Genomic DNA, 27,406 nt, shown 5'->3' on the forward strand with positions numbered 1-27,406 from the left:
CCAACACTCCATATTATCCATTGTTGATCTGCACACGTCTGTTGCTGCTCCAGACGTTGCACGCTCGTACGTCATTGTCATGAGACACTCTCACAAACAAAATCACGGTTTAGTAACGCAGCGTGCGTACAGGAAAGTAACAGTAATCTAATTACTTTTTTTGCAATAGTAATCCCTTAATGTACTTGTTACTTGAAAAAAGTAATTGGCCCATATGTGCTGAAGCTGTGTATGTGTGTCAGTGTCCATATCACAAGTATGAGTAAAGAAACCCCAAATCAGGACAGTATGTATATTTAATGGTTAAACAAACAGCTCAGAAGACAAAAGAACATCCAAAAAAAGCAGCAGCGCACACACAGATATCATCCAGGTCAACAACACACTACACTTTGACCCATTACATATTTACTGTTTCTGGAGATTATTTTTGAAGATATTACTTTTACATCATGTTTCAGTGATTCTGTTTTTCCAACACAGCTCTGTAAGGTAAAGGAATAAAGTAACACGTTTAAGCTCTGATATAAAATGTTGACGGACAACAGCAGGTTGTGTGAAAGGCTTAAAATTATTGCTAAAATGTTAAAAAGGTGACATGTCATAACGAATGCACTGGCCTATCGTTATTGTGGGGAACTCCTCAGGGAATCCTCCTGGGTCCTCTTTATTTGCCCCGTACAGTCAAATATCTGAAAATACAGCTGCATGACCCTCTGTGCTGATGATATCCAGCTCTATATGTGTGTGTAACACCTGTTAAGGATGTTAGTGCTTGGGTGCTTCATAAATAGCTATGTTAAACTTCAAACACCACCTTAAAACCTTTTTTTTGTTACTGGCCCTGAATGGAGTATTTACCAGTAATCCAGCCACAGTGGGAACGTTACTTTGATTTCAAACACGTTTCAGCAAAAGTTTTATATCACAGAGCTGCTAACCTTTTAAGATTTACCAATAAGCAAAACAACAGTGGTACTGCTGCCATCTGTTTGGCCAGCTGAGATGGAAATCTTAGTCTGGCATTTTAAATCTGTCATATTGGGAACAGGAGTCATGGAGCAGCCATGCATTCAGGGATTTTCCTGAGAATCACAAATCCAAAGCCGAGCATCTCATTCACAAAGATACCACAAAACAACGGGACAACAACAGTCAGCGCAGGGTCAACACAAATGAAACATTCAGAGCAAGCATGGCATGCTAAATATGGACACTGTATCCATACACTGCAGGCTAGACACAAAAATAACATTTCATAAGCATCTTACAATAACGAGATGGGTAACAGCTCCAAATTTCACTCATTTTCTTTTAAAGGAAATGTTTATGAAAATCTGTACAGACCTTTGGTTGGATACGTACTCCTGTATATATCTCTACTAGTGTACAATATACATATTTAGATAACGCTAATTTAAATACTAATTTGGCTAAAATGAATATAAAAAATAACATGTATATATAAGTGTCCCATGCTGCTGTCAGCTGTCCACACGTGAAATGAGCTTAATATGCTTTTCTTCCCTTTGAACAAACAACACAGTTGAGCACTTTTACAGGTGTTCATAAACACACATATGCGTAGAAAAAGGGTCTTTTTAACCATCGCAGACACACTGAGCGGGAACTTATTACACCGGGTTAATATCTGTATAAAATAGATTTCTTTAAATATTACAAAGGTAAAATTTGAAATGGTTCAACACACTAAAACCAGTCAAAGACCATCCAGGTTTTGTTTCAGCAGCAAGAAAACAAAGTACGATAACGACAGAAATTCAGGTTACAACAGTTCCCGATTTCAGGAACACGAATGAGAGGTTTTGAGCACAGTCAAAGGAAATGAGCAGAAAATTCAGTCTGCTTGCATATAAAGTTATATTTAAATGGTCACTTGAAAATAAATTTCATTTTAAAAGTTTACACTTACTGATTGGGAACCTCACAGGTGGCACATATTGACTATACGTGTTGTCCCCATTCTCTTTTAGCTCCATTTTTGGTCTCCACCGCCTGAGGGAAATGATGTTGAGCAAGTACGAGTTTTCTGTACGGCTACTGGAAACTCAAACACGAAATGTTCCAGAAACCAAAACTAGGAGCTAAAAGAGGCCAAAAAGTTCCACAGATGGTGCCAGTGCTCTATGACAGTAGCTACCACTGCTGAAAAAAAAATTCAGGGGACGTGTTTTATAATGCAGTGACACTGATGCCAATAGATGCTGGTTAAAAAAAGGAAAAGGCATCAGCTTCCCTGCAGAAATACACAGTCAATAGTCTCATTTCCCACTTACAGTCGGTGTGGTTTGCCGTTGCTTAGTTTGGGACCTCTGATGATTCATTTGCTTGATTTGGAAATGACTGCTCTGGTAGTACGATCCTCGGGTTAACGGAAGGCCACTGAATGAAAGAGTCAGTTTCTGAGCTTACCTCGTCTCTGCCCGCCGGAGTCTTTATTACGTAAGAACTAACTGGTTCTGGTTCCACTCAGCTGCTTCAGTTGGGGTAGCACGATGAGTTTCCAACATTTATTCAGTATTACTAGCAGGAAGGTCCCAGCTCCAGACAGCAAAGATGGTACCAACCATGAACTCGACTCTTATTTCATACATGCAGGCATAATTCATCATCAGCCTACAAATATTAATCATTCTGACTGGTAACCAGTATTATGGTCTGCAGCAGGTCTTGCATCAGGAAGCTGCTGGAGCAGGCGCTGTTCAGCAGGTGATGGCGAGACTTGGGTGCCCTTTGACGTCCGAAGCATAAAAATTCACGTTACAGTATTCGTGTTTAACAGTGATACTCAGCTCAGGGTTTCTCTGTGCACTGTGCTCCTTCTACGTTAGCTTAGTTTATCTTTGAAAAGACACCAAAGATCCGCGCCGACCTGGAACCAGAAACCAGACACAGCTGTGGGTTAGAAATGTAGACGACTTTGTTTGACTAAGTGCTGGTGTTCAGGCTGAGACAGTAGCTCCTCCCACTGGGCAGGCCCTTTTCGTAATCCATATGTCACTTCCTGAGGTTTACATTGGACTTTCTGTTTATTTCAGTCCAACATGGCGTCCAGCTGGTCGGCGAGGTCATCGAACATGTTGCCGATGTCATCCAAAATGGTTCCTGCAGACCTCACTTGGTTCGCTCCACTGGTGTTAAAAAAATGAGACACGACAAATATACATTATGATGCAAAAAATGAAGAGAAAAACTGGCAGCTTTACAATTCTTTTGTATATAGTCTGAAAGCTGGTGTGGCACGAGATAATTACCGAATTGAGGTCAAAACAAAATGCTTCAGTTGCTATGGGAAGGGCAACCATGCTGGGGAAAATGACGTGACTATGATTTTGACCTGACCCTCAGGTGGGTGATCTTACCTGTCAGGGCTGTTCTCCACGGTCAGTTTTCTCTCAACGTCTTTTAGAGCTGCTGCCAGAGATGTGCTGGTCTGATCCAGTCTCTGCTGAGCCACCTCCACCCCCACAGACGGCTGAGGGGGAAGACCTGGACCCAATGCATATATGTGAGACCTCCCAGCTGCCAGAGACGGGCTCTGGGGGGCCTGAGTGGATGGAGCTGGAGGCCCGTGGGCGGGTGAGGATGGAGAGGTGAAGGCCAGACTTTGAACCACACTGACGGTCACAGTAGGAGACAAGAGTCCTGCAGAAGAAGATATCCATGAAGTAAAACAGCAACAAGTGCCAAGGTTGAGACATGAACATGTGTCAACCTACATCCAAGTCAAGTTACATCCATTCATCCATCCGTCCATCCATTCATGATGCATTGAGCATTTCTTCTTCTGTCTCCTTTCTCACTCACTATGTGTTAACAGACCTCTCTGCATCGAATCATATCTGTTATTAATCTCTGTCCCTCTTCCACAGCATGTCTTTATCCTGTCTTCCTTCTCTCACCAACCAATCACAGCAGATGGCCCCGCCCCTCCCTGAGCCTGGTTCTGCCGGAGGTTTCTTCCTGTTAAAAGGGAGTTTTTCCTTCCCACTGTCGCCAAAGTGCTTGCTCATAGGGGGTCATATGATTGTTGGGTTTTTCTCTGTTGTATTACTGTAGGGTCTACATTACAATATAAAGCATCTTGAGGCGACTGTTGTTGTGATTTGGCGCTGTATAAATAAAATCCAATTGAATCATATCAACCATCCATTCTAATCTTCCTTTCCATCTCAAGTTCCACCATACCATCACTTACAAACACGACTGAGACACTTCTATCTAGCAAATCAAAATAATTTGAAATTGTATCAAGTTAGAGAGGCAAGGCTTAGCTGATCTGCACATGTGCAGAGGCGAGAGAGTGGATATTTGGCGAAAAGATGATGAAGATGGAGCTGCCAGGTAGGAGAAAAAGAGGAAGACGTGCAGAGGTTTAGTATGACAGAAGAGGATGCTGGGATAGAGTGAGGTGGAGGCAGATGATCCACTGTTGAGACCACTAAAGGAAGCACCCAAAAGAAAAAGAACCAAGACCCAGGAAAGCTCCCAAGTCCAAATCAAAAAGTCCAAATCCCAGTCTCAAGCGCTGTCTAGAAATAAAAGACCAGCATGTCTCAAATTAAGTACAACATGCCCGTACTCCAAGTCCAGAACCAAAGTTCCAGTTTCTCTTCATCCAAATGAAACCAGAGGGCATAGTAACAGATCACAAGTACAAGAAAGTAGGACTCGCATGTCACATCAATAGTCAAATCAGAATTCAATCAGTTATTGAGCCCACGTTTCCTCAACCCTCTGGGGTCCCGGGTATAATTGGCCGTTTTGACTACTTTTGATTTTACTTCTATATTTCACCTTTAAAATATGTTTTTCTTGCCTTGTTTGGTATCATTATTTTCAGCACAACCTCAAATATCTGAAATTTGAGTTATTTTTTCATTTTGGTATACTATATTAGCACAGTTGATCTAAATTCAGACAAAAAAATTCAAAATCTGAGTAGTAAAAAGTTATATTTTTTACTGTAAAACCCACAAACATGTTTAACGAATCATTTTCATAACTTGAAATGCAAATAGAAATTGTACATTTCTAAAAATTATGCACAAGTTTTGCAAACAACAAAGTTATATGGTACTATTTACCTAAAAATGCAGCCAAGGCCTCAGGCGTTTTTTATATAACCATTTAAATCTATTTACAGAACAATCAGGTGTGCTGCATCAAATAAGAAGGCACACAAATTATTTGTGCCAGTCCAAAAAATGTAGTTTGTGTTCAGTATAAGACAGAGGAGAACAGCACAGGCCTAAACCCTGCAGGTCTGACAACTGGAGGTGCAACAGTCCAGTTTTCTATGTGGAGACAGCGTTTACACTGGAATCTGCCTTTGACAGCTTTTTTAGATCAAATATGAAATTCAGCAGTCTAACCGACACACAATACAACACAATAACTACACAACAAACTAACTATAGACTCCAAACACGCTAAACGTCACTAATGTCTCACATATGAAAACTCGCTCTCTCTCCTTCTTTCGCTTGCCCGCTTTCAGTCGCGGGTGTCACTCCTAAAAACTTCCCCTTCTCCCTAAACAACCAAATGTCACATGTTGCCTTATCATTTTTTTGATTGGCTGACATGGTAAACTCTAACACCAATAGGGAAGGGGTGTTTTTTCTTTTTCTTTTTTCACTCACAGGCGGAGAGTGTTTGCTAGGCTGTCTGTAGAAAACGCCATTTTTACCGTTCTTCCCGCTGTAAACACTGTTTTATTCAGAAAAAAACATCGACACAATTCAAAAACTGGTATATAGTTTGAGGTCCGCACTTTCGACCCAAGTTAAAATGGTGACTCTGAGTCGCTGCATCTTGTAGCTGTGTCGTCTTAAATTGGTCATGTGATTTTGACGCGCCGGCGCGTCCGGCGACCCCAGAGGGTTAAGAAGCAGAATCTGCGGGTTTTATGTTACAGCGTATTAGTGAGGTGTGGGTATCTTACCCTGTGAAGCCAGCAGACTGTGCCGGACAGGTTTTGGGGCGACAGCAGGTTTTGGGGAGAGAGGAGGTTTAATGGGGGAACCGGTTGCTGGACTGGCTGGCCTCTCCACGCTGGTCTCACTGATTCTTAGACTGACCTCCGGGTTCTGGGATGGAGGCCTGCTGCTGCCAGACTCAGGCTCGGTGTCCCCTGTTCCCTCTCTGCTGGGGGACCCTCCTCCCTGCTCCTTGTCTTTGGGTTTGTGCCGGCGCTTCACCGTGTCCGACTCCTTCAGATTAAACTCCGGCACCTCCAGATTCTTGGCCGCTGGCTTATCAGGAGGCTCCAGCACGGTCTCGGCCCTGGGTGGACCTGGAGCTTTGGGCCTCTGTTTGATGGTCAGGTTGCCCTCTTCGGCAAAGGGGATGCACTCGCTGGAGCTGTTTTGAGGTGAAGAGGAGCGTTCCAGTCCATGACCTTTTGACTCTTCTTCCTCGGAGTCTGATTTGACCCCTCGGTCCTGTTTAGTGCTGCCGTTGTTCTCGGTGGAAACACACTGGCTCTTCACCCTCCTCCTTACTCCTGCAGCCTCGGAGCTGAGGGAGGGAGATAGAGCCTCGTGCCGCACAATATCTGGTGAGGACCCTGACATGCTCTTCCCCTCTGCGCCGCTTTCCAGGGAAGCTGTGATGCTGCGCACACTCCCCGGACTGTCAGTCACTACGCCGCCAGAGGACGAAGTCGTGCTGCTGTCGCTTAGCTCGCCACTGGTGGTGCTGCTCACTGAGCTCAGTCTCTTCGGGGGAGGAGGAGGGGGACCTTTTTTCCGGGCACGGACAGCAAACGACTGACTGCGTCCCACGTTACCATTTTTGTCTGGACTTGGGTGCAGTCGAGCCAGCTGGCTGCGGCCGGGCTTGCGCGTTAAAGTGGCGTAAGATGGCACGTTTCCAGCACGCATCAGCTCCTCGTCATCCTCGTCGGGCTCTCCGTCCGACAGAGCGTAGCGGGTCATGCTCTGGGTGCGCTTGTTGGGTGGTGTCAGGGTCATAGCGTGGTTCTCGTGTCTGGGAGACGAGTTCAGGTCTGTGGAACCGCACTGAGAATGCAGGTAACTGAACCCCTTCAGGGTTGGGGAGCCGTGAGGGGAGGAGCCTTGGGATCCAGGCAGTTTGGGCTTTGCTGGGATGGTCGGGTACTTGAACACAGTGGCCGTACCCAGAGGAACCTGTTTTGGCAGAGGCTGCTGCTGTAGGGGCCTCTGGTCCCATCCCTCAGGAAGATTCCTCTCCTTGGCCGGGCTGCCTTCCAGGCTCTCCTGGGACCAGTTCTGGGGGGTGATGGAGGCTGTAGGAGGCTCCTGTGAGCGTCCAGAACCTCTGGACCGGGTGTCAATGCTCTCCTGGCTCTGTGACATCCCCACCGCATTCTTGATGGCCAAACCTTCCTCGCAGCCTCCGTAGTGGCTTGACATTGCTGTCTGAAGCTCGGCGCTCAGCTCGCTGTCCTGGAAGGTCAGCATCTTCGGGGTGTGAGGCGAAGAGCATTCGCTGCTACCGTCGGCCTCAATGGCGACCAGGTGAAGGGCTCCGGGACCTTTGCGTCGCAGCGTGCCTTGGCCTGATTCAGCCTGAAGGATTGCTCTCTGGATGTCACACAGCTTCTTAACTGCCAACATCAGCTTCTTCTGGTGGCCTGGAAGCAAAATGAACCATCAGACTCAAAGTGCAGACAGAAGCACAATCCACAAACTCAAAGATCCAATGAGTCCTTACCCAGCTTGGTGATGCCGATCTCCTGCAGATCCTCCCAGGTGAGGTCTTTGACGATGCTGATGGAGTCGTAGCCATTTTCTGAGAGTTTTTTGTGGTACTGCGGGAGGCCGATGGCACTGAGCCACTCGCAGAGATCAGACTGTGAGAAAAGGCCACGTTAGTTGGATCAGGTGAAAAATCAGAGTATTGAGCTTATTATGCAACAGCGTGTGCACGAAACAGCGGACAGTCTTACTGGGATGTACTCTGGCAGCCATTCGGGGATGTTCAGGTTGTTGATCTCGATGGAGATTTTCTTGCGGTGTCCTGGTTTAGTCACTCCGATGGCCGTGAGATCCTGCACGCATTAAACAGCAGTGAGTCACTCAGAGAAATGACCACACGCAGAGCCGCATAGTCCTGAGACTGCATCTCTGAAGTTTATATCAGTGGTTTACAGTCAGCGTGACACGGGTGAATACTTCACTGGATTATTTGGTTAATACAATACATTACAATACAATTTTATTTATATAGCACATTTAAAAACCCGAAGGCACACCAAAGTGCTTCACAGTAATATGGAGAATCAACATAAGTCAATAACAGGGTACAAATCGGGCACTAGCACAGACAGGATAGAGGCACTAACAGACCAGGAGAGTTAGATAAATACAAAGTCTGCTAAGACAAAAACAGCAGTAAAATTACCAAAAGTTGAATCTGTTCATCTGGACGTAGCGTTTTGTGGGAGAAACGTTTCGTCACTCATCCAGGTGACTTCTTCAGTCTCAGCTGACTGCAGGTTTCCCCAAACCTTATAAACAGTACATTTGCAAACGCTACGTCCAGATGAACAGATTCAACTTTTGGAGATTTACTTTCCTGGATGATTGAGAATGCATCAAGAAGCAGTAAAATTAATAAAAAATAATAAATTTAATAAAAGATTTAAAAGTTGGTCAGGAAAGCCAAGTCAAATAGATATGCTTTTAACCTTGATTTAAAGGACTGGATAGAGTCCGAGACTCGAATAGAAGCAGGGAGGCTTTTCCAAAGGTTGGGTGCAGCTGAAGCGAAGGCACGATCGCCTCTGGTCTTCAGTCTAAACTTAGGTTGGGCCAGGAGTAACTGACCTGATGATCTTAATGCACGACAAGGAGCGTACAAATTGAGGAGGTCAGTGAGGTAGCTGGGCGCAATGTTATTCAGGATTTTAAAAGTGAGTAGCAAGATTTTAAACTCAATACGATATTTGATTGGTAACCAGTGTAGATCAACAAGAGCCGGAGTAATAGGGTCAAATTTTCTAGTTCCAGTAAGAAGGCGAGCCGGAGCATTCTGAACGAGCTGCAATCACAAATCAAAGAAGAAACAAGGTTTGTCTATGAAAAAAAGGTTCTGTAATTTTGATGAAAGTGTTTACATTGTGTCAAGAATATTTTCAAATTATGAAATACTCTTTAACTTTCGCTCATTTTTAGATCATTTTAAACCGGAATAAATAGTGAATTGCAATTTTCAAAAATGCAAGTTTCCCTTTTAATTTTTCTTTATAAAATTTATAAAAATTTCTGTCACCACTGTGATGTCACCCATTGGTTTTTGAAGCTTGTGAGCTTTTTTTCAGAATCAGAAGCCTTTGGGCAACACGGGGCGTGGATCTGGCAAATTATTTTTTTATAACATCTAATAGAAATTTAGAACTTTATTAGATGTTGTTATGAAGGAGGAAGTCATCTACATAAACCAAACAGTCTGTAAACACGTTTGTTTCTGCTGTAACATTTAAACATGGGAGTCTATGGGGACTGACCCACTGCTGCCCCTGCTGGGTGTTGGAGAAACTGCAGCTTTTGGTGGTTCAGCGCTAGCCTCATTTTATCAGCTCTGGACGTTGTCACTTAAGTAAAATCACAATGCCACAATGAGTGTAAAAAGAAAAGGCACAAGTCAAGGGAGAAGAGTACAAGCATCTAAAACCTGCAGGGCGTGTTCAGGTCATTGTGAATCAGGTCCAACTGTCCTAGGACCTGTTTGGGCTCTTAGATGGAGATGCAGATTGTTTCCTATGGGTTGGTTTTCTGATGTTTCTGATGTAGTGGGTCTAAATTTGGGTCATTCTATGTTGATACTGAAGGCGAATGACTTCAACAGAGGTTGTGCAGTTCTTTTGTAATAAAGGAGTGAAGGGTCACCTCAGGGGTCATCCTGCTGATGGTCGGTACATCATATCCAGCGTTCAGGAAGTTTCCGGTGTACTGCTCGAGCTGGAACTCACTCAGCCACTGATAGATGGCTTCTGCATCCTAAAAAACACACAGGTGCGAACACACAGACATTATTTTATCAGGTGATACATCCAAGTAAGATCTTACTTCTTTCAGTTGCAGCTTTTAAACAGAACCAGAAGCCAGCTCAGAGTTAGTCTGACAGCATATATTTCCAGTATCAGTGCGGGGCTCTGATCCAGGAATCAGGTTTATGTAAACTCTCAGTTTGTTAAACCTGCTTTCTGGAACTGGCTCCCACACTGACGTGCGAATTATTGTGATGCAAAACAAAAACTAAAAGCATGAAGTTGGTTTTAAAGCGCTGCCGTTTACCTTCCCCTCCAGCAGCTGCTGAGGACGAACAAACTGCTGGGAGAAGCTCTGCTCTGCGGGTCTCTGCACCGTCACCGTCTGCCTCCGAGGAGTCCCACCTACACAAAGGAGACGATCAATGCAGATCAAACACACCTCAGATATTATTTACTGCAGCACCGCAAAGTGACAGGAGGTAAAATAAGGCAGGAAACGGAACAGAAGGACAAATGTATGCTGCTCCAGAACATATCTCTGCTTCACAGACGGTGCATTACGACTTTTATAGTAATTTCAGATGTGATTTAAGACCAGTGTTGGGAAGGTTACTTTTAAAATGTATTCCACTACAGATTACAGATTACATGGCCCAAAATGTATTTTGTTGTTGTTAGTTACTCAAAGAGAGTAATGCATTCTGAATACTTTGGATTACCGTAATATATTATCATCCTATTACTATTACTGAAGGTTACACGCCATACCAATACCAGCTAGATTTTTAAATCTTAATATAAATAAGTAACAGCAGGGTGGACATTAGGTAAGGCTGCACTTTTTGCAGCGATCTCGTATAGAAAACTATTTCTGTATCAGTAACATGTTTTCTTTCTGTCTGTTAATAATCATGTGGAACTGCATATGATTACTTGCAGCTAGCAGGTTGTTAATGCTATCCACCAAAACAGAATGTTAATACGTGGAGATGCCAAAAATTATCAGATTATATTTTAAATATTTGTTCAATTCTCTTCCAAACCCCAGCAGCTGTCTGTTGTAAGTTTTGAGTGTTTACTAAAATAAAATAAAAAAGCGTTCTAACAACTCACCTGTTTGTTTTTATTCAGGCATACATGTGTACTATGTTCATTAAGAGAGATGAAGCTTGTGTTTCTGTCATGTAGTGATTGTGCTTAACTGTATGAAGCTTATTAGACATTATGAAACAGATGATACGGAAAAGCAAATCTTGCCAAAGTGCTTAAAATACTTAAATTATCTTTTTTTCTTACAGAAATCTACTACATCATGTGTAAGTTTTTATGTCATGCGTAATTTCCATAGCAAATATTAATCACAGTTAAATTAAGCTGTGATGTCATCAAGTACACTGCCGTTCCAATTGGGGAATGATTGCGCTGTGTTCTCGGGAAAACTAGCGAAAACGCGAATACGGACTCGTGTACGTGAGTATTTAGAAACAACCTATTGTGTAACTGACAACATTAACAGGACACTGACATTAGAGCCTCTTATTGAGTGTTTGTTTGGGTTTCCAGCGATCAGAATCAGAGAAACTGTATTAATCCCAGATGGAAATTGAGTAAAAAAAAAGAAAAAAAGTGCCGCGGGTCGTACTTGAACGCGGGCGGGCCGCTCTCAGCTATGCACCATATGCTTGCATGCTCATCCAACTACCTACACCTATGCTCCCCTGCATTTATTCACCAAAATTGGAGAAAGCATAGAGAGGGCATAGCCTAACATATGAAACAGGAAATGACCTATTTATTTCAACAAAGTTACTGTATTCTGATTATCACCTATTTAAACGGTAACTGTAACAACTGTAACTGTACAGTTACTCATATTTTGCATTTCAAATATGTAACATCGGTACATATTCCATTACTCCCCAACGCTGATCAACACACAGGTAGCCACAGCAGATGGCCCCGCCCCTCCCTGAGCCTGGTTCTGCCGCAGGCCCCGCCCCTCCCTGAGCCTGGTTCTGCCGCAGGCCCCGCCCCTCCCTGAGCCTGGTTCTGCTGCAGGTTTCTTCCTCTTAAAAGGGAGTTATTCCGCTCATAGGGGGTCATATGATTTTTGGGTTTTTCTCTGTGTGTATTATTGTAATATAATGAATTGAATTGAACTGAATAGGTACCTGCAGGATGATCGGCTGGCCTGCTGAGGTCTGCAGACTGCCCCGGATCAACAGCAGAGGGCGCCGCCTGCACATAAAAACATGTAAAACAGCAGCGTTGCAGTCAGCGAGCAGCACAGAGCTCCACATCAACACACATAACACAAAATAATAGAATTTAGAAGAAAAACAATAAATGAAAAGGCAAATCTGTGCAAATCGTGACACATGAGATTTCAGCAAATTTTTAGGTTATCGGAACAAATTAATCATCTGAGTTTTTACTGAGTCTGACTCTCAGGTATTCAAATCATTAATGAGATGAAACAAAATCATTATTTCAACACTGACTGTAAGTGAAATATGAAATGTGTTTCCATCCACAGTGCAGTGATAACTTCTCACAGGGCAGAAAGGAAAACAAGCTGTCTGTAGCATCTACAGCCATCAGATGTACTCGGCGTTTCAGGAGTCACATGTCATCTTATTCTGTGTTTCACGTGATTCGTGACACCAAACTTTACCGAGGTCTGTTTATGTAAACTCCAAAGTCCTCTTCCAGATATCAATAAAAATGTGTTTGAGGAGGTCAAAGGTCACATTCGGGCTGTGGTAGTGAAACCGACTCAGTCCAAAACATTTCTGTGTTGTATTCAGAGACTCGTCCAGATTAAAGTTTCCAAATCTGAGAAATGGGCACATACGACAGTGCTTATGTGTCCACATGCATCCGCTGTACCTTGTTGTCATGGTGACTGGCGTGGTGTTGCAGTCCGTTGGGGGCGTGGCTGCTCTCGGTGCTCTGCCCGCTGCCAGCGCTGCGGGTGCTGCCCACGCTGCCGGTGCTCCCGACGCTGTTTCTGTCTCCGGCTGCAAACCAAAAACACAACAATGAACAAACCCGCCAGCCACCATCAACGCGCCGCACGATGTCAGCGGGAGGGGGGTCGGCGTGAGGCTGGAGGAAGCCGGCGGGGGGCGATGGGGGGGTGCCGGACGGGATGCGTGGGAGCACAGCTGCAGGCACGAGTCCGACCGGGAAGCTGCTTGTACAACATCTGCCTGAGCTGCACGAGCAGCTGGAAAGCTTCTCGATCGACTCGGAATCACGTCAGGATCAAAAGATTCTCCCACTGATCTGCCGCCACTGAGAGAAAAGCATCGAATCATGCACAACATTTCCTCAAACACACCTGATCAGTGCTCACAAACGCGGCTCTGTAAACTCCCCTGTGGGAGCCGGACGCTCAGAGCGCGAGTTCAGGCTGAAGCAGGCGACACAGCGCATCATTCAGAGTGTTTGGACCCGACACACCAGGACGACTCTCCGGCCTCACCTTTCTTTAACGGCTGGTTTAAGAAAAACTGGAGTGACGAGCAGCGAGGTGCAGATTAAAGCAGATGTATTTAGTTTTGAGTGCTGTGTGGTAAAATCTCAGCTGCAGCAGGTCTGAAAGAGAGGACTGACCATCTCATTCAGTCATACATCGAAGCTGTGGAGGTTTGTCTCACTCACACAGGTTAGAGTCGTCTGAAGTGCTGAGGCTGGAGGTGACTGGATTTTGTTTCAGGTTCCTGAAGATGTTTCAGAGCTGTCATCCAAAGGCGTGAAGTCAGAGGAGAAACGTCTTCAAGAACCTAAAAAGTCCAGCTGCGATCAGCAGACCACCACGTCTCGAACTTCCTAAACTCTTAGACTAGGATTATTTCAAAGTGTGTTTTGAGCCCAGAGCAGCAGGAAGCACATAAACTTTTACAGCCTTTTAGCTCTGAGCACGCTTCACCTCACTGTCGAAGAGACTGAGTTTTCTGTAACTGAGCACTAAAGCTCGACAACTGAAGCTAACTTCCTGTTTGCTTTCTCTGGGAGCTTCCCCTCTCAAACACACTCAGCGTCATGATGGAATTGACAGCACTGGTGACATCAGAGAGTGCGAACAGACGTACAAGCGTTTATTCAACAACATGAAGCAACATGAAACATCACAAGGAGGCCCGCGGTAACGCGAGGCAGCTACAGGAGGCCTGTGAGGCGCCTTGAGACTCAGTGAGGGGCGTTTGGTGGTCTTGGTGTGTGGGGTCCTGATGCAGAGCGTTGAGCGGGCAGCGGAGCAGCCGGGGAGGAAGAGCTGTCGTTCGGGGGGGCTCTTACCATGACACGAGTCCCTGAGAACCCAGATGTCCTCGAAGGGACACCCAGACTGAGACAGACGGCTCGGAGACGAACCTATCAGACACAGAGACTCGGATGGACCTGGTTCTGTCAGGGAAGGGGAGGGGGGCTGACTGAGGGGGTGGGCTGAGGTGCAGGACACAGATCAGGGGTAAAGAGAAGGTCTGTGGGTTCTGTCTGTAACAGCATGAGGTCAGGGTTCAAGCTACAGTCACACCTGTGCAGGTGAGTGATGAGTCACCTCAAAGACATGGTGACAGGAAGGACCACACAAAGATACACCCCACACACAGACACACACACACAGACACACACAGACACACACACACACACAGACACACACACTCACACACACACAGACACACACACTCACACACACACAGACACAGACACACACACACACACACACACAGACACAGACACAGACACACACACACACACACAGACACACACACACACACACAGACACACACACTCACACACACACAGACACACACACACACACACACACAGACACACACACTCACACTCACACACAGACACACACACACACACACACACACAGACACACACACTCACACTCACACACAGACACACACAGACACACTCTGACCTTTGTGATCTGTGTGTGTGTGGCTGCAGTGTTAGCCATGGATCATTAGCATTAGCATTACGTTCTTTTTGGTTTTCTTTTTCTAAAGTTTTACCAAAGATGCAGCAACACGTCAGCCTGAGCCCGTGTGGAGGAGGAGCACGTAACACGGCTAACACGCAGCACACACACACACTCTGCAGTGTGACGTCACTGTGGTGTCTGTGTGTGTGTGTGTGTGTGTGAAAAGAAAGTGTGGTTTTAAAACGATTCATGAAGATGAAAGCAGCAACAGAAACAATGAAGCACCAAACTGACCAATCAGCACAGCGACACCATGAGAGTGTGTGTGTGTGTGTGTACCTGTGCTGGTCGTCAGGCCGTTGGGCAGCGGCAGCACCACGTGGGTGGGGGTGCATACAGAGTGTAGGAGTCGTCAGTCTGAGGGGCGGAGCTGAGGCTGGAGGAGAGGGGGGCTCTGGACAGCAGCTGCTGGCGCTGGGTGGGCAGAGAGGCGTGCCGGGACAGGGTGCCCCCTACAGGCGAGACGGGGGAGGGAGGAGGAAGGAGGGGGAGGTTATCAAGCTGATGGTTAGAGGTGGAGGTGAGTGATTATGTGGTGTGGATGGAGAGATGGAGGCTGGAAGGAGGCGTGAGGAGCATGGGATGGTCTGGAAGCAAGCGGATTAGTTTCTGTCTCAGGTGGAGGTGGGGAGGGGGAGGGGCTTTAAATCGATCGACTCCTACAGGAAATGATGACTCCATCTACTCACACTGAGGGGGGGGGTGTAAAAAATGGGGTGAAGCTGTAGCGACGACCTTCAGCGGATGGTGTTCTGCTTTTTTGTAGCTCCATACTTTGATTCTGAGACACCACCAGAGGAGCTTTGCATGATTCCCAGCTCAAAATAATCCTTATTTATCTGATTCTGGGCCAAGCCTCTCTAAGGACAGAGAGGCGGTATCTGATGCTGCTACTAACAGACAGGTGGGGTGCACCGGACCCCTCAGCAGACACCTGTGAGGGGTGAGAACGTTTTAAAGGAGCGACCTCGCGCCGACTGACCGTTTCTCCTGCTGATGACCTCCACGATGGTCGGAGGGAAGAAGCCCACTCTGTCCACGCCTCTCTGGCTGTCGTGGATGTGGCCTTTCCAGCGTCCGTCCACGTGCTGCTCCAACACCTACAAAGGACGACGGTTTCAGGTGAACTCATGGCTCATCTAGCCTTAACCTCAGATCACAGCATCATTCGAGGATGATTTCAGTTAGAATGAGCTACGAGTCAAAGGTTCGGGTTGGTGTTTCACAGCAGCTGCTCTGTGAAGCAGCATGAACGTCAGCGGTCAGAACCAGAGCGGCACAAGCTCATCAAAGTCTTAATTAACACATAATTATTCAGAATAACTGTTAATATGAAGTGTGTTACCAGCAGAGCTTTGACTGTAAATGCTGTTTTACTACTTGAGCACACCTCCCGGAGAAGGAGTCTAGGTTTTCCTGCTGTTTACACAAGAACAGGAGCGCTGCGCCTCCCCCGCCGGCCTCTGTCAGGTTTAACACTGAACACAGGTCTCAACACGAGGCCTCGAACCTGCATCACCTCGACACCTTCGGCTTTGCTCACCTGCGTGATTCACTCACAGGAAGTGGCTCAGATCTGTGGTTAGTTCACGGACGGTCGAGATATGAAACCATCTGACTGAACTCAGTGTGACACACAAGACCGATTCACCCACACGCCACCTTCATACAGGCGGGAAACGCAGGACAGAGTTCACAGGAAGTGCGGACTTGTCTCCGCCTGCCTCTGAGGCTCGTTTGTGATTTCATGCTATATTAAAAAAAACTGAACTGAGTGTTTTCTAAATGTGTCCCTTATACTCCTCACACACAGATAAATGTGTTTTGTTTAATGAGTCGTAATTTTCCGTGGCTCCCCGCACCCCCACAGCTGGCACGTCGAAGCCCGGGCGCCTCACCGTGATCAGGTCTCCGGCCCGGATGTTGAGGGCGGTGGGATCGTGGAGGTTCCAGTAATCCTTCAGAGCTCTGACCTGCAAAACACCCGTCGCATCTGAAGAGGAAACACAAACAGGAAGTACGTGAGAACAACAACAAAACACGGACATGTTCGTTTTGAGTTTTTAAAGTTTCGTCTTGTGTTATTTCACGGCTAATAAACAGCATCAAAACATGTATATGCATACCTTTAAATCACTGATTATTAAAAACTAAAAATTTTATTTAAAAAATGAAACGTATTGAAAATGAGCTTATTTTAGCTAAATTAGTTACAGCTAATGTTAGCTGGGGCTACTTCAACAGTCAGCACTAACTTTAGCTTTGCTGTTAGCTTTAGTTGAGGTGTGCAGTTAGCTACCAAACATTTAAGCATCTTTTTATGACTTTAGCTCGATAGTTCTCCCAAACACCTTCACACACAAACGCTGATTCATTTTCTCCTGATTGTGGAAATGACTCATTAGCATAGCAGAATACGTTAGGATATAACAGTGTAAATATCCACATGCATTATTGATCACTCGCTGTTACACAGGAAGTCTGAGTGAATAATTCTTTTGTATCTCTGAGCTGTTTTATGTCCAGTCTTTAGTTTTCGGTGTGAAACGCTCAGCTCTAGTTTTAGTTTTCTTTGTTATGTGACGTGTGTTCGGTCAGCCTGTGAGACACAACATGAACACGGATGTTTCTGCAGCCCGACCGCGGCGACAAACACCGTAAACTGAGAAGGAACCAAAACATCTCACTTTCGTTGTTAGCTTTGTGCACATGTGATGTTTTTACCGCCGTTAGCCGATGCCGTAACTTCTTCGGCTAAAATGTTGCCCAGTCTTAGTTTGAGTTCAGTGAAATAAACGGAGTGTAAAAAAACACGTCCCCGTTAGGAATAAGAGTTTAATAACAGCAGTCTTGAAGGAAATTTCCACATCGTGACTTTCAGCACTTCCACAAAGACGGAGAGGAGGACAGCGCACGCAGAGGGCCGAATCACAAGATAAGCAAACGTTTTCTATAGAAGCTGAAACACATTTGTCGGACAGCCAGCCCGACTCTGTAGCACAGACGAGCGGCTGCTGACGCAGGCGCAGCTCACATCAATAATTCATGTGCGGCGCGTGCCGGCCGAGCGCGGACCAATTATTCATCTCTCTGCGCGGCAGCAGTAAACGAGACGGGAACGTCTCCGTCCGAGTTTCAATCACTTCTTCAACACAACCGCTCATTATTCCCTCAGTCTGTTCTCACAGGAGCTTCAAACACTGCAGGATTACGGAGCGCGCTCACACGCCGCACGTACAGCGCCGCTAACTTTGATGCTGGATCTGCTCTTTGAAGCCGTGAGAGCGACAGATAAGAGTTTAACGTTATGTAACTCCAGATTTATACGCAGCCGCTGTTTGAATCGCAGCTTATAGACTCAGGTGATCAGAGCGAAGGACGACAGAGCAACACTTTGTGTCACAGGTCTCGTATTTAAGAAGTGTATTTGGAGCTGAGGTAGAGCAGACGTGGTGGGGGGAGTGAGGAGGAAGATGAGCTGGGTTTGATTGGACCTCGTAGCAGCTGCTTGATGTCCCTGCTGGCGTGCGAGGTGGTGAACTGGTTGACGATGTCCAGCGCCGTCTGGTTGTAGGTGTTTCGGATGTTCACGTCCACTCCGGCCTGCACCGACAACAACACAACACGAAGCTGTTTCAGTGATATCGCTGCAGGACCAAGCCCGCTCTTCTACTCACAGCATCTCATCCATCCATTAATCATCCATCAAATCTGAATCTACATTTCATTGGACATCAACCGAATGTTTTAAACAGATACTGCAGATCTCACACACACACACACACACACGATGCAGGATGCTCTCTAAATAAACTCACATCCAGCAGCAGTCGGACCACTTCAGTTTTCCCGTACAGCGCCGCTTCGTGCAGAGCCGTTCCAGACTTGGTGGTCTTGTTGATGTCCATGCCGGCCTTCAGCAGCAGCCTGAAAGCAGACCAACGACTCACAGCCGGGGCTAATTTTACATCCCTGTTTAGGCTGAATACCTCCTTGTTCCACACGTCTGCACATTTAACACAGTTACTGTAGCTGCACACTGCACTGATCTGGGTCCTAATAACTGGCAGCAGGTGGGATGGACGGTACTTCTGTCCACTCTTGTTGCCTTGAACTCTGCAGTATTACAGTAATCAGTGATGATGATGATGATGATGATGATATCAGTGATATTATCAGTTTCACATTGAAACAAACAGCACAGGAAATAAGAGCCTCAGTGAAGCAGCTCGGCCTCATTTTCTCTCACTTATTATTCAGCAGGTGAAAGTAAACGTCTAAAATACTGCCTGTTAGATTCAGCTGCACACACACACACACACACACACACACACACACACACAGAGGAGTAGTTGTAAGCGGGATGAAACGCTGTGAAAGTGGGTCACAGACGTTGTAGTGGATTTCATATCTCTGCAGGGAATGTGAGGCATGAAGAAGACTCCCAGAAAAAAATAATAAATAACACACACGCACGCGCGCACACACACACACACACACACACACACAGGACACACACAGCACACACACACAGAGCCAGCTCCACCATCCTCGTGCGAGTGTGCCGGCTCAGCGGTTACACCACAGACCACAGGAGCTCTGCCCTCTGATTGCAGCATCTCTGCAGCTCACACTCAGCTGTGTTCTCACACACACACACACACACACACACACACACACACACACATACATATATGCAGAGTTATGAAGCGCTCTCGTCTCACCGTATGACGTCCTTGTGCCCATTGCGAGCGGCGAGGTGCAGTGGGGTGGTGAAGGCCGAGTCCGTCGGCTCCTTCCTCTCGCCCTCCAGCAGCGCCACCACCATGTTACTGCTCAGCAACAGCTGGGCCACCTGAGGGAGGACAAGGAGGGGAGGAGTCAAAGAGAAGAAGTTTCCCAGAGTCAGAAGCTCCCACGGTGCGTCTTGATTCCTGTTTCCACAGCAGAGCCAAAGCCCGGGAAGATTCAGCTCATTAACACAGAGATCACAAACAAACATCCCATAATTATAAGATCACCAGCTCCGTGCGACGTGGACTTTCTTTCCTCAGAGTTTCAGTGATTTCTATTCAACAAATGATCCAGGACATGGTGACGTCAAACCATGACCGAATCAGGCTGCCAGGGATCACGCTCCCTCCCCCGACCCGCTTGTTTCGTGTACTGGCTGACATGCAGCTTACACAGTACTTTTACTGCTCTAACAGGTCGTGGATTACTCGTTTCCACTCGTCTGGTTCCAGAAACGTGTCGACAGCAGGGTGATGCACGACCTGTGTTATGGTTCCTGTGATGACATGATTTAGATAATTATGTTGAGGGTTTGGGTTTATATCTTCCACACATGCTCATGTTTGTGGTCCCAGCTGATGTCAGCACTCCTTCCTCCCCATTCTAGAAAATGGACTCTTCCAGACGGCGTTTTTAAAGTTCCCAAATTCCAAATCCTGAAGTTTTGGGCTTCAAGCAGGTTTATGAAGGTTGATCCTGGACGGACATCAGAGATAATGACATCCTGAGAAACAGGAAGTCGAGAATGCTGAGACTTGATGAGACTGGTAGACACGTAGTACCACTTTACTCTTTTTGGTAATGACTAGACTGGCTACCGTCATCATCATCATCATCGTGAGCCTGTGCATGCAGACAGCTGACAGGTTATGTAATGAGTGCTAGCTCCGTCGTCGGTCCATCAGTTGTGAAATCTTCCACATTCTGCATGTTTTTGTTCACTCGCTACACCCACAGCGCGGCTCCGCCTGCAGACTCTGTGACCACGCGGGGCCTTTATGTGGGGAAACTGAAGAGAACAGGACGGAGACAAAAGGACGCGCGCGGCCAAACTCGACTCTGCAGGTGAGCACGAGCTAACACGTCAGTGACACAATCCAGATGTTTGGTGGACACAGCTGGACGCTTTAAGCAGCAGTGCACTCATGTGAACCCGATGACCCCGCCCCCAAGCGTTGAACGTGAAAATAAGTAGTAATGGAAGTACTGTAGTGTACTTAAAGGTAGTTACTGAGCATTTGCAGCCTGGCCAACTGTATTCTCCCTCTGTTCTCTCAGATGAGGATTTTTACAGATCAGTGATGAGGAGCCGATAAATGACCTCAGAGAGCAGTTCTGAAACTCCCAGGTGAGTACACCTGAGCTCAACTGAAGTTCAACTGAACCGAGGAGACAACACGAGTAAAACAAAACTTCAAGAAAGAAGAAAAAATGTGGCAGCAGAAGCTGGTTTGGATCTGTCCTGTCATCAGAGGAATGTCATCAGGAGGGACGCCGACCCGCAGCGATCAGCGTCGCTCCGTGTGGCTGATCGCTGAGGAGCGGGAGCTGAGCACCAGCTGATCGGGCGGAGGTTAACGCAAACACAGCAGCTGCAGGCGACAAGTCCCGGCATCGCCGACGCACGTCTGTGCTCCCGTGTTTGTGGGGACGCCATCTGTAGCCCACAGGGACAGATCCCACCCTCCAGCATCCTCGTGACCAAAGACAAGCGTCGTGAAATCCTGAAAACGTCGAGTGTTCAGGATTTCACGATGCTTGTCACAGCTGTCTGTACCACATCTGTGCTCCTCTGCATGGTTTCCTCTTCTTTGTGAACTCTCCTGTTCATCAAATCACAGCATCATCGCCGGGGCTATCTGCTGCTGCACACTGGGAATACTGGGCCACTGGTTTATGGAGGCTTTGAGGCATTTTGGCTGCTGGGCTTTTGTGCAACGGCCGAATTGGAGCGCTACGCTATCGGCTAATGCTAGCTGATAACAGCACATAACTGATGAGTGCTCAGTAACATCCAGTCACTCTGCAAACCCGGAGCTCAGCCTCGTTGGACCATCTGTTAGCACGGGAACCTTTAAAAAAGCTCCAACAGCACAAACACGTGACTCAGAACAAAGATGGCTGACAGGAGGTCGTCTACAGATCCAGTCTGAAAACAGAACGATCCACCTGATCAGAGCGGCTGGCAAAGCAAAAAAGTGCTACGTATGTCTTCAGTTCATCTTCTCTTTAACACCCCCTTCCTAAAAGCACACTACTGTCTTACTGGGCCACTTCTGGAAGCCTACAGAAGGGCAGTGCCATGTATCTGTGAGCTCTGCCTCTTCTGTGGAAAAAAAAAACCATCCCTTTGTTTTTGGTCCTTTTTATTCTTTAGCTTTTTTGTTACCGATTAATTTGAATCCATCACATTTATTTTTGTTGACTGTTTAGTCTAAAACTAAAAACATTCACAGTATCTGTGTAAAGTGCACGAGTCATTTATATGATCAGCAAACACACGCTCACCTTAACTCGTCCGAACTCACAGGCCAGATCCAGAGGAGTCTTCTTGGCTTTGTTCACCAGACACGGGTTAGACTGATGCTGCAGCAACATCTCAGACTGCAACACACACACACACACACACACACACAGTTACAGTCTTTTTCAGCTTTGCATGATTCACAGTTGAAAATAATCCTTCTTTATCTGGTCCTCGTTCGGAGCCGCTCCTGCAATTATCAGTCACATGATCTCCACCCACGAACACGCAGAGCGTCAGAGGAGGGAACGCCGGTGTTAAACACAAACCTTACATTTACATTTGTCTGTGTTTGCTCACTCTGAGCCTCTGACAATCAGGCACTGTGTATGAAAATGGCTGATGCTGTACTTTTGTTCAGCCTGTTGACTTAAAGCTGAGAGTGTGCACTTGACTGTTTGGTGTAAAATCCTGTGTGGTGCTGTGAAGAGGCTAAGCTTCTGTAAACGCAGACACAGACGCCGACACAGAGGCGCTGCGGCATCAATCGTGACTGAGCAACGCTCCACTCCTCTGCCATATCAGGCAGCGAAGCTGAGACCTCTGCGTGAGCCGTCGCCGTCACTACAGCTGCCGCTAACCTACAACACGAGGCGCTCATTGTCCAACAGGAAGTAAAGCTGGAGGACAGGAAGTCATGGATGAATAATTCAGCATCGCTAGAGGATCCGATGTGAATCTGACTCCACATCACATTTATTACCCAGAGTTTGGGGTGTTTAACAGAGTGACCTCACGCTGCTGTCACTGTGAATAAACACACACCTGAGGAAGAAACAGCTGAGTGTGTGTCTGTGTGTGTGTGTGTGTGTGTGTGTGTGTGTCTGTGTGTGTGTGTCTGTGTTCATTTTTGCCATCATATAAACGCATATTTCATAGTTATTTGATCGCAGGTCATGTGACTAGCGGTGACACGTGTCACCTTCAGACTGAGGACTGCGCGCTCGCACTCACCACTTCGTAGTGTCCGTACTGAGCAGCCAGGTGCAGCGGGATGTGGCCGTCGAGCGAGGCGCCGTTGACCGAGGCTCCGGAGCGCAGCAGCATCAGGACCGATTCGGCTTTTCCCTGCCAGGCTGCGTAATGCAGCGGGCGCATTCCTGCACGACACAAACAACACAAAGACCGTCGGTGTGAGCAGATTTCAAACAGGTGGGGGCGGAGCCGATCACGAGGCGGTGTAACCGAGCGTCTCACCGTTACTGTCCTTGATGTCCACAGTGGCCTGAGCCTCGAGCAGCGCCGCCAGCAGCTCGCTCGTCCCTGTGAGAGCGGCGTGGTGCAGCGCTGAGAACCTGGCAGGGGTCAAAGGTCACACAGAGAGACAAAGTCAAACAACCCTCGCCGTCTAGTTTTGACTCGTTTGATTTTTCCAACATTAACTATGATGGAAAATATTCCTTCCTCACCGAGCAAAGGAAGTCGAACTTTGAAATTAAGACAGGAAGTCGAACCAGTGACACTCCCAGTGTCTCGCCCTTTGGGGTAACTGCACACACACACACACACTTACTTTATTCATGAACTTCCTGTGCTGTGTTGTGTGTGTGTCGTGTGTGTGTCGTGTGTGTGTGTGTGTGTGTGTGTGTGACACAAAGGCGTCACTTTCACAGCTCGACAGAGCGGCGTATGTTTCAGACTGAAAGCAGCTTCAGATCCAGCTGTTTGCAGCGTGCAGCTCAGCTGGATCCCAGCCGCCGCACACACACACACACACACACACACACACACACACGCACATCAGTGTGTCTGCCGCCGGCTTCATTCACACAGAATCAAAGCGCCCTTTGAAAGCAGCTCTGCCCTTTAATAAGAGATAACAGCGCTGCTCTTCTTCCTCACAACAACGAGATTCTGTGGTGATTTGAAATCGTGCATCCAGACTCCGCTCTGTGATGGGGCGTGTCTGAGAGCCAAACAAAAGGCTGAATAAACGCTCCGCGGTGCCTGGACTCGCCGCCGCATGCATGGAGAGAAGGGCGGAGGCCGACTATTGTGTGAGTCATACAGACCTGTGGGTGCAGGTAACGGCAACACCTGGGAGCACGTCGGCACGTCCAGATGTGCCGGGCTCTCCGCTCACGCACATGAACCAGCTTGAACGAGCTGGGCGTGTCACAGAGGTGGGCGTATCACAGAGGTGGGCGTGTCAGTATGTTATCGTTCATACAGAAAACTGCTCCATGTTTGCTTTATGAATGAAATCTGTTGCAGACACAAACACCTAGAATAAACGGAGCTCCACCTTTCTGGAACGTCGTGGCTCCGATCGACTTCTTTCACATTCCAACTGCGACCAAACGAACACACGCAACACCCTCGACCTGCAGGCGACTGCAGCAGCGACCCGGTGGGACCCGGCCAGTCCCCCGACCATTGCAGACAGACAATGCTGATCAGAGCTGCTCGTCTGTGGTCGGGGACTCCTGCATCATTCTGCTCACATCCACGAGGTTCTGGTCTTACTGGTGTTTTAACTTTAAAGATCAAAGATCTCTTTGTGAGAACAGAGTAACTCGCTTTGTTCAAATCTACAGAACTTTACAACAAACACCTTTAAAAAGCACAGGATGGATGTTTGACAGGTGAGGATGTGAACACGAGGAAACTCTGCGACTGCTTTCTGACTTTGTGATGAAGTCACGAACGGCTCACGTCGAAGCATCCTCCCCCACATGTGAGGCGCTCAGCAGAGGGGCCGACGCTCGGGGCCACGCGTCCCGTGTAAAGAAAGCAGCAGAAACATTACAGGCGCTCTGCAGCGAGCCAAGAAAGACACGAAGAAGAGAGGCTGCTTTGAGTGCAGCGCTGCTCTCCTTTCTATCTGTTGCGTAATGCGAGCGATGGCATTCATGTGGGTAGGAGACAGCGCCGAGGGCAACTCCAACAGTAATGGATGGATCGCTGAGAGAGGCAACAGAGAGCAGCAGGAGGAGGAGGAGGAGGAGGAGAAATCCTTCTGAGGAGTCAGGAGCGAGTGCTCGGGTCCAGCGTGTCGGTGTGCCGTGGAGATCGTTCGTCTGAACGGGCTGAAGGCTGCTAACGAGGCTGCAGACACTTTGTTATTAGCAGAGGATTAAAGGGTGAGCAGGAGGAGCAGGAGGAGGTGGTCACTCCTTTCTTATCAGTGAACATGCAGCTGTGCGCCGCGTTTTGGGAAATGAATGTTTCACACGCTGAAACGGCTCCTCCTCACTTTACAGTCACGTCTACAAACATCTGGGACGCCGCCTCCGTGGGCTTCACGTATCCAGACGCGCCTGAAGTCCAGACTTTTAATTAGATTCTAACGAAATCTTTATTAAATCATGAAAAACATTTTCTTACAAAGTCACCTTTTATAGAGACTCCAAACTAACAAACTAACATGACGTCAGACTCCACAATCACATCTGTGTGAGGCTTAAACTGAGGCCTTTCTCTGGATCTCATCAAAACAACATTTTAATAAATAAATACAGATATATGATAAATAAATAGATAACCCTGAGATGTTTCAGTACCACCAACCTTTGTTGTTTTCATCATTTTATGAAGCAGATTTGAAGCTTTTTTCTATTTTTCCCATACAAATCTAAACAAAGTCAACAAAGTTCTTTGGTGTCTTTACTCTGCAGCTGACAGCGAGGGCGGGACCTTCAGACCGAAGCCGCCAGGACTCACAGACTAACCCTCACCTGACAGCCCCTCCCCCCTCCGTTCCCTGTGGCACAGCGAGGGCCTCCCTGACCTCCCCTCTCATCACCTCCTCTCACCGAGCAGGAGGGCCACAGAAACAGAGAGACCCTGACCTCCTCCTCCTCCCTCTCTGCTGGTGTCATCCTACAGACTGGAATGCACTGCAGTGGTATTAAATACAACACACACACACACACACACACACACACACACACACACACTCTTGGACAGAGAGGGAAAGTTACAGCTGACATTTCTGTTGATAGTGTCACATTCCTGCAGAGGCCTGACCAATCACAGAGCTCTAAATCTTCCTCCGACTGCCGTCTGTCTGCAGGAGACGACCAGCAGCAAATACCTGATTTCCTTCGGACATCTCGTGCACCATAAAACAGGAATAAGTTGCCCCATGCTTGCTCAGTTTTGGTTGGTGGTTGGCTGCTTGGTGTCGGGGGCGGGACGACTACCATCTGTGGCGTTACTGAACTCTGTAGATCTGTGTTCATGACCTCGAGCAACAGCGTGTCCTCTGGTTTCCCTCTTTTTCATCTTTCCCTCAAATTTTAAACTGAAGAGCGACAAAGAAAGTCATAGGAATCGTTCACAGGGACAAAAAGGTGAAACTAAAGGGTCTGAAATCAAGCTGCGCTGGCCTGCCTCAGCTCACCGACACACGCAAACACCTGACGGCGACAACCACGCAGATCGAGCTGCACATTGAGATCTGCTGAAAAAAACGGGAGCGCGCTCAGACGGCAGCGTGCGGACGCAGGCCTGAGTCTGAGGAATCAAAGAGATCATCTTCCAATCGTCACCGACCAAACTGACACAGAGCTTCAACACTTGGCCCATCGGGAAGTGAAACTCTGTGTGAGTCCGAGGAACAGGAAGTGAAACTGTGAAGGCTTCATCGTCTCTAACACACGTCCACGGCACAGAAACTACAGCGTAAGGCAGTGGTCGGCGCTGTGACAGCCGCTGGCAGCTCGGGCCGCCTCCCGAACAAAAGGCCTGATCCGCCGTCATCGCAGGGAGCCATTCCAGCACCGCTCTCCATGGAAACACATCCAAGCATGGAGCCAACGGGCCGCCGGAGACCTCAGAGCAGACTCAAACACTAATTTGTCTCACAGGGACGCAGAGAGGCCTCCTATTATACCCTGTGTGTGTGTGTGTTTCTCACACTCACACACCAACAAAGACAAACGATGTGAGTGATGAATGGCCGACCTGACCAAAGTCCTCCACAGGGCACTTTCTCTCCTCACCTGGAGAAGGCGGGTGCTTGGTGCTGAAAGCCAATCAGAGCTCAGAGGAGGAAACCGCCAGCTTCTGTTCAGGCAGCGTTCTGGCGAGGGCAGCGAGGGCCGTTCGGTTTCATTCAACACTCCTCTCCTCCAAACCTCTT

The 27,406-nt window shown here is 47.3% G+C and overlaps 1 protein-coding gene across 5 annotated transcripts in view; it reads right to left on the bottom strand.

Moving 5' to 3' along the window:
* Nucleotides 1–278: 278 nt before the first annotated feature.
* Nucleotides 279–27,406, bottom strand: part of LOC100691444 (CASK interacting protein 2) — a 51,842-nt gene continuing 24,714 nt past the window's right edge. For 4 of the 5 annotated variants that reach the window (XM_019357550.2, XM_019357549.2, XM_025906488.1 and 1 more), the window contains 18 exons: nucleotides 23,518–23,615; nucleotides 23,275–23,420; nucleotides 22,305–22,400; nucleotides 19,727–19,857; nucleotides 18,821–18,929; nucleotides 18,497–18,605; nucleotides 16,901–16,995; nucleotides 15,985–16,102; nucleotides 14,306–14,380; nucleotides 12,893–13,023; nucleotides 12,175–12,241; nucleotides 10,308–10,405; nucleotides 9,900–10,010; nucleotides 7,958–8,059; nucleotides 7,723–7,861; nucleotides 5,969–7,642; nucleotides 3,384–3,666; nucleotides 279–3,152 (listed from right to left, as the gene is read on the bottom strand). In XM_019357550.2, coding sequence (XP_019213095.1) covers nucleotides 3,056–3,152; nucleotides 3,384–3,666; nucleotides 5,969–7,642; nucleotides 7,723–7,861; nucleotides 7,958–8,059; nucleotides 9,900–10,010; nucleotides 10,308–10,405; nucleotides 12,175–12,241; nucleotides 12,893–13,023; nucleotides 14,306–14,380; nucleotides 15,985–16,102; nucleotides 16,901–16,995; nucleotides 18,497–18,605; nucleotides 18,821–18,929; nucleotides 19,727–19,857; nucleotides 22,305–22,400; nucleotides 23,275–23,418 — 3,579 coding nt within the window. In that variant the 5' untranslated portion in view covers nucleotides 23,419–23,420; nucleotides 23,518–23,615 and the 3' untranslated portion in view covers nucleotides 279–3,055. The remainder of the gene's footprint in view (nucleotides 3,153–3,383; nucleotides 3,667–5,968; nucleotides 7,643–7,722; nucleotides 7,862–7,957; nucleotides 8,060–9,899; nucleotides 10,011–10,307; nucleotides 10,406–12,174; nucleotides 12,242–12,892; nucleotides 13,024–14,305; nucleotides 14,381–15,984; nucleotides 16,103–16,900; nucleotides 16,996–18,496; nucleotides 18,606–18,820; nucleotides 18,930–19,726; nucleotides 19,858–22,304; nucleotides 22,401–23,274; nucleotides 23,421–23,517; nucleotides 23,616–27,406) is intronic. The other variant, XM_005469143.4, reaches the window with a different exon arrangement.

Source organism: Oreochromis niloticus, linkage group LG4, assembly GCF_001858045.2.
Source record: "Oreochromis niloticus isolate F11D_XX linkage group LG4, O_niloticus_UMD_NMBU, whole genome shotgun sequence".
Taxonomy (NCBI): Eukaryota; Metazoa; Chordata; class Actinopteri; order Cichliformes; family Cichlidae; genus Oreochromis; species Oreochromis niloticus.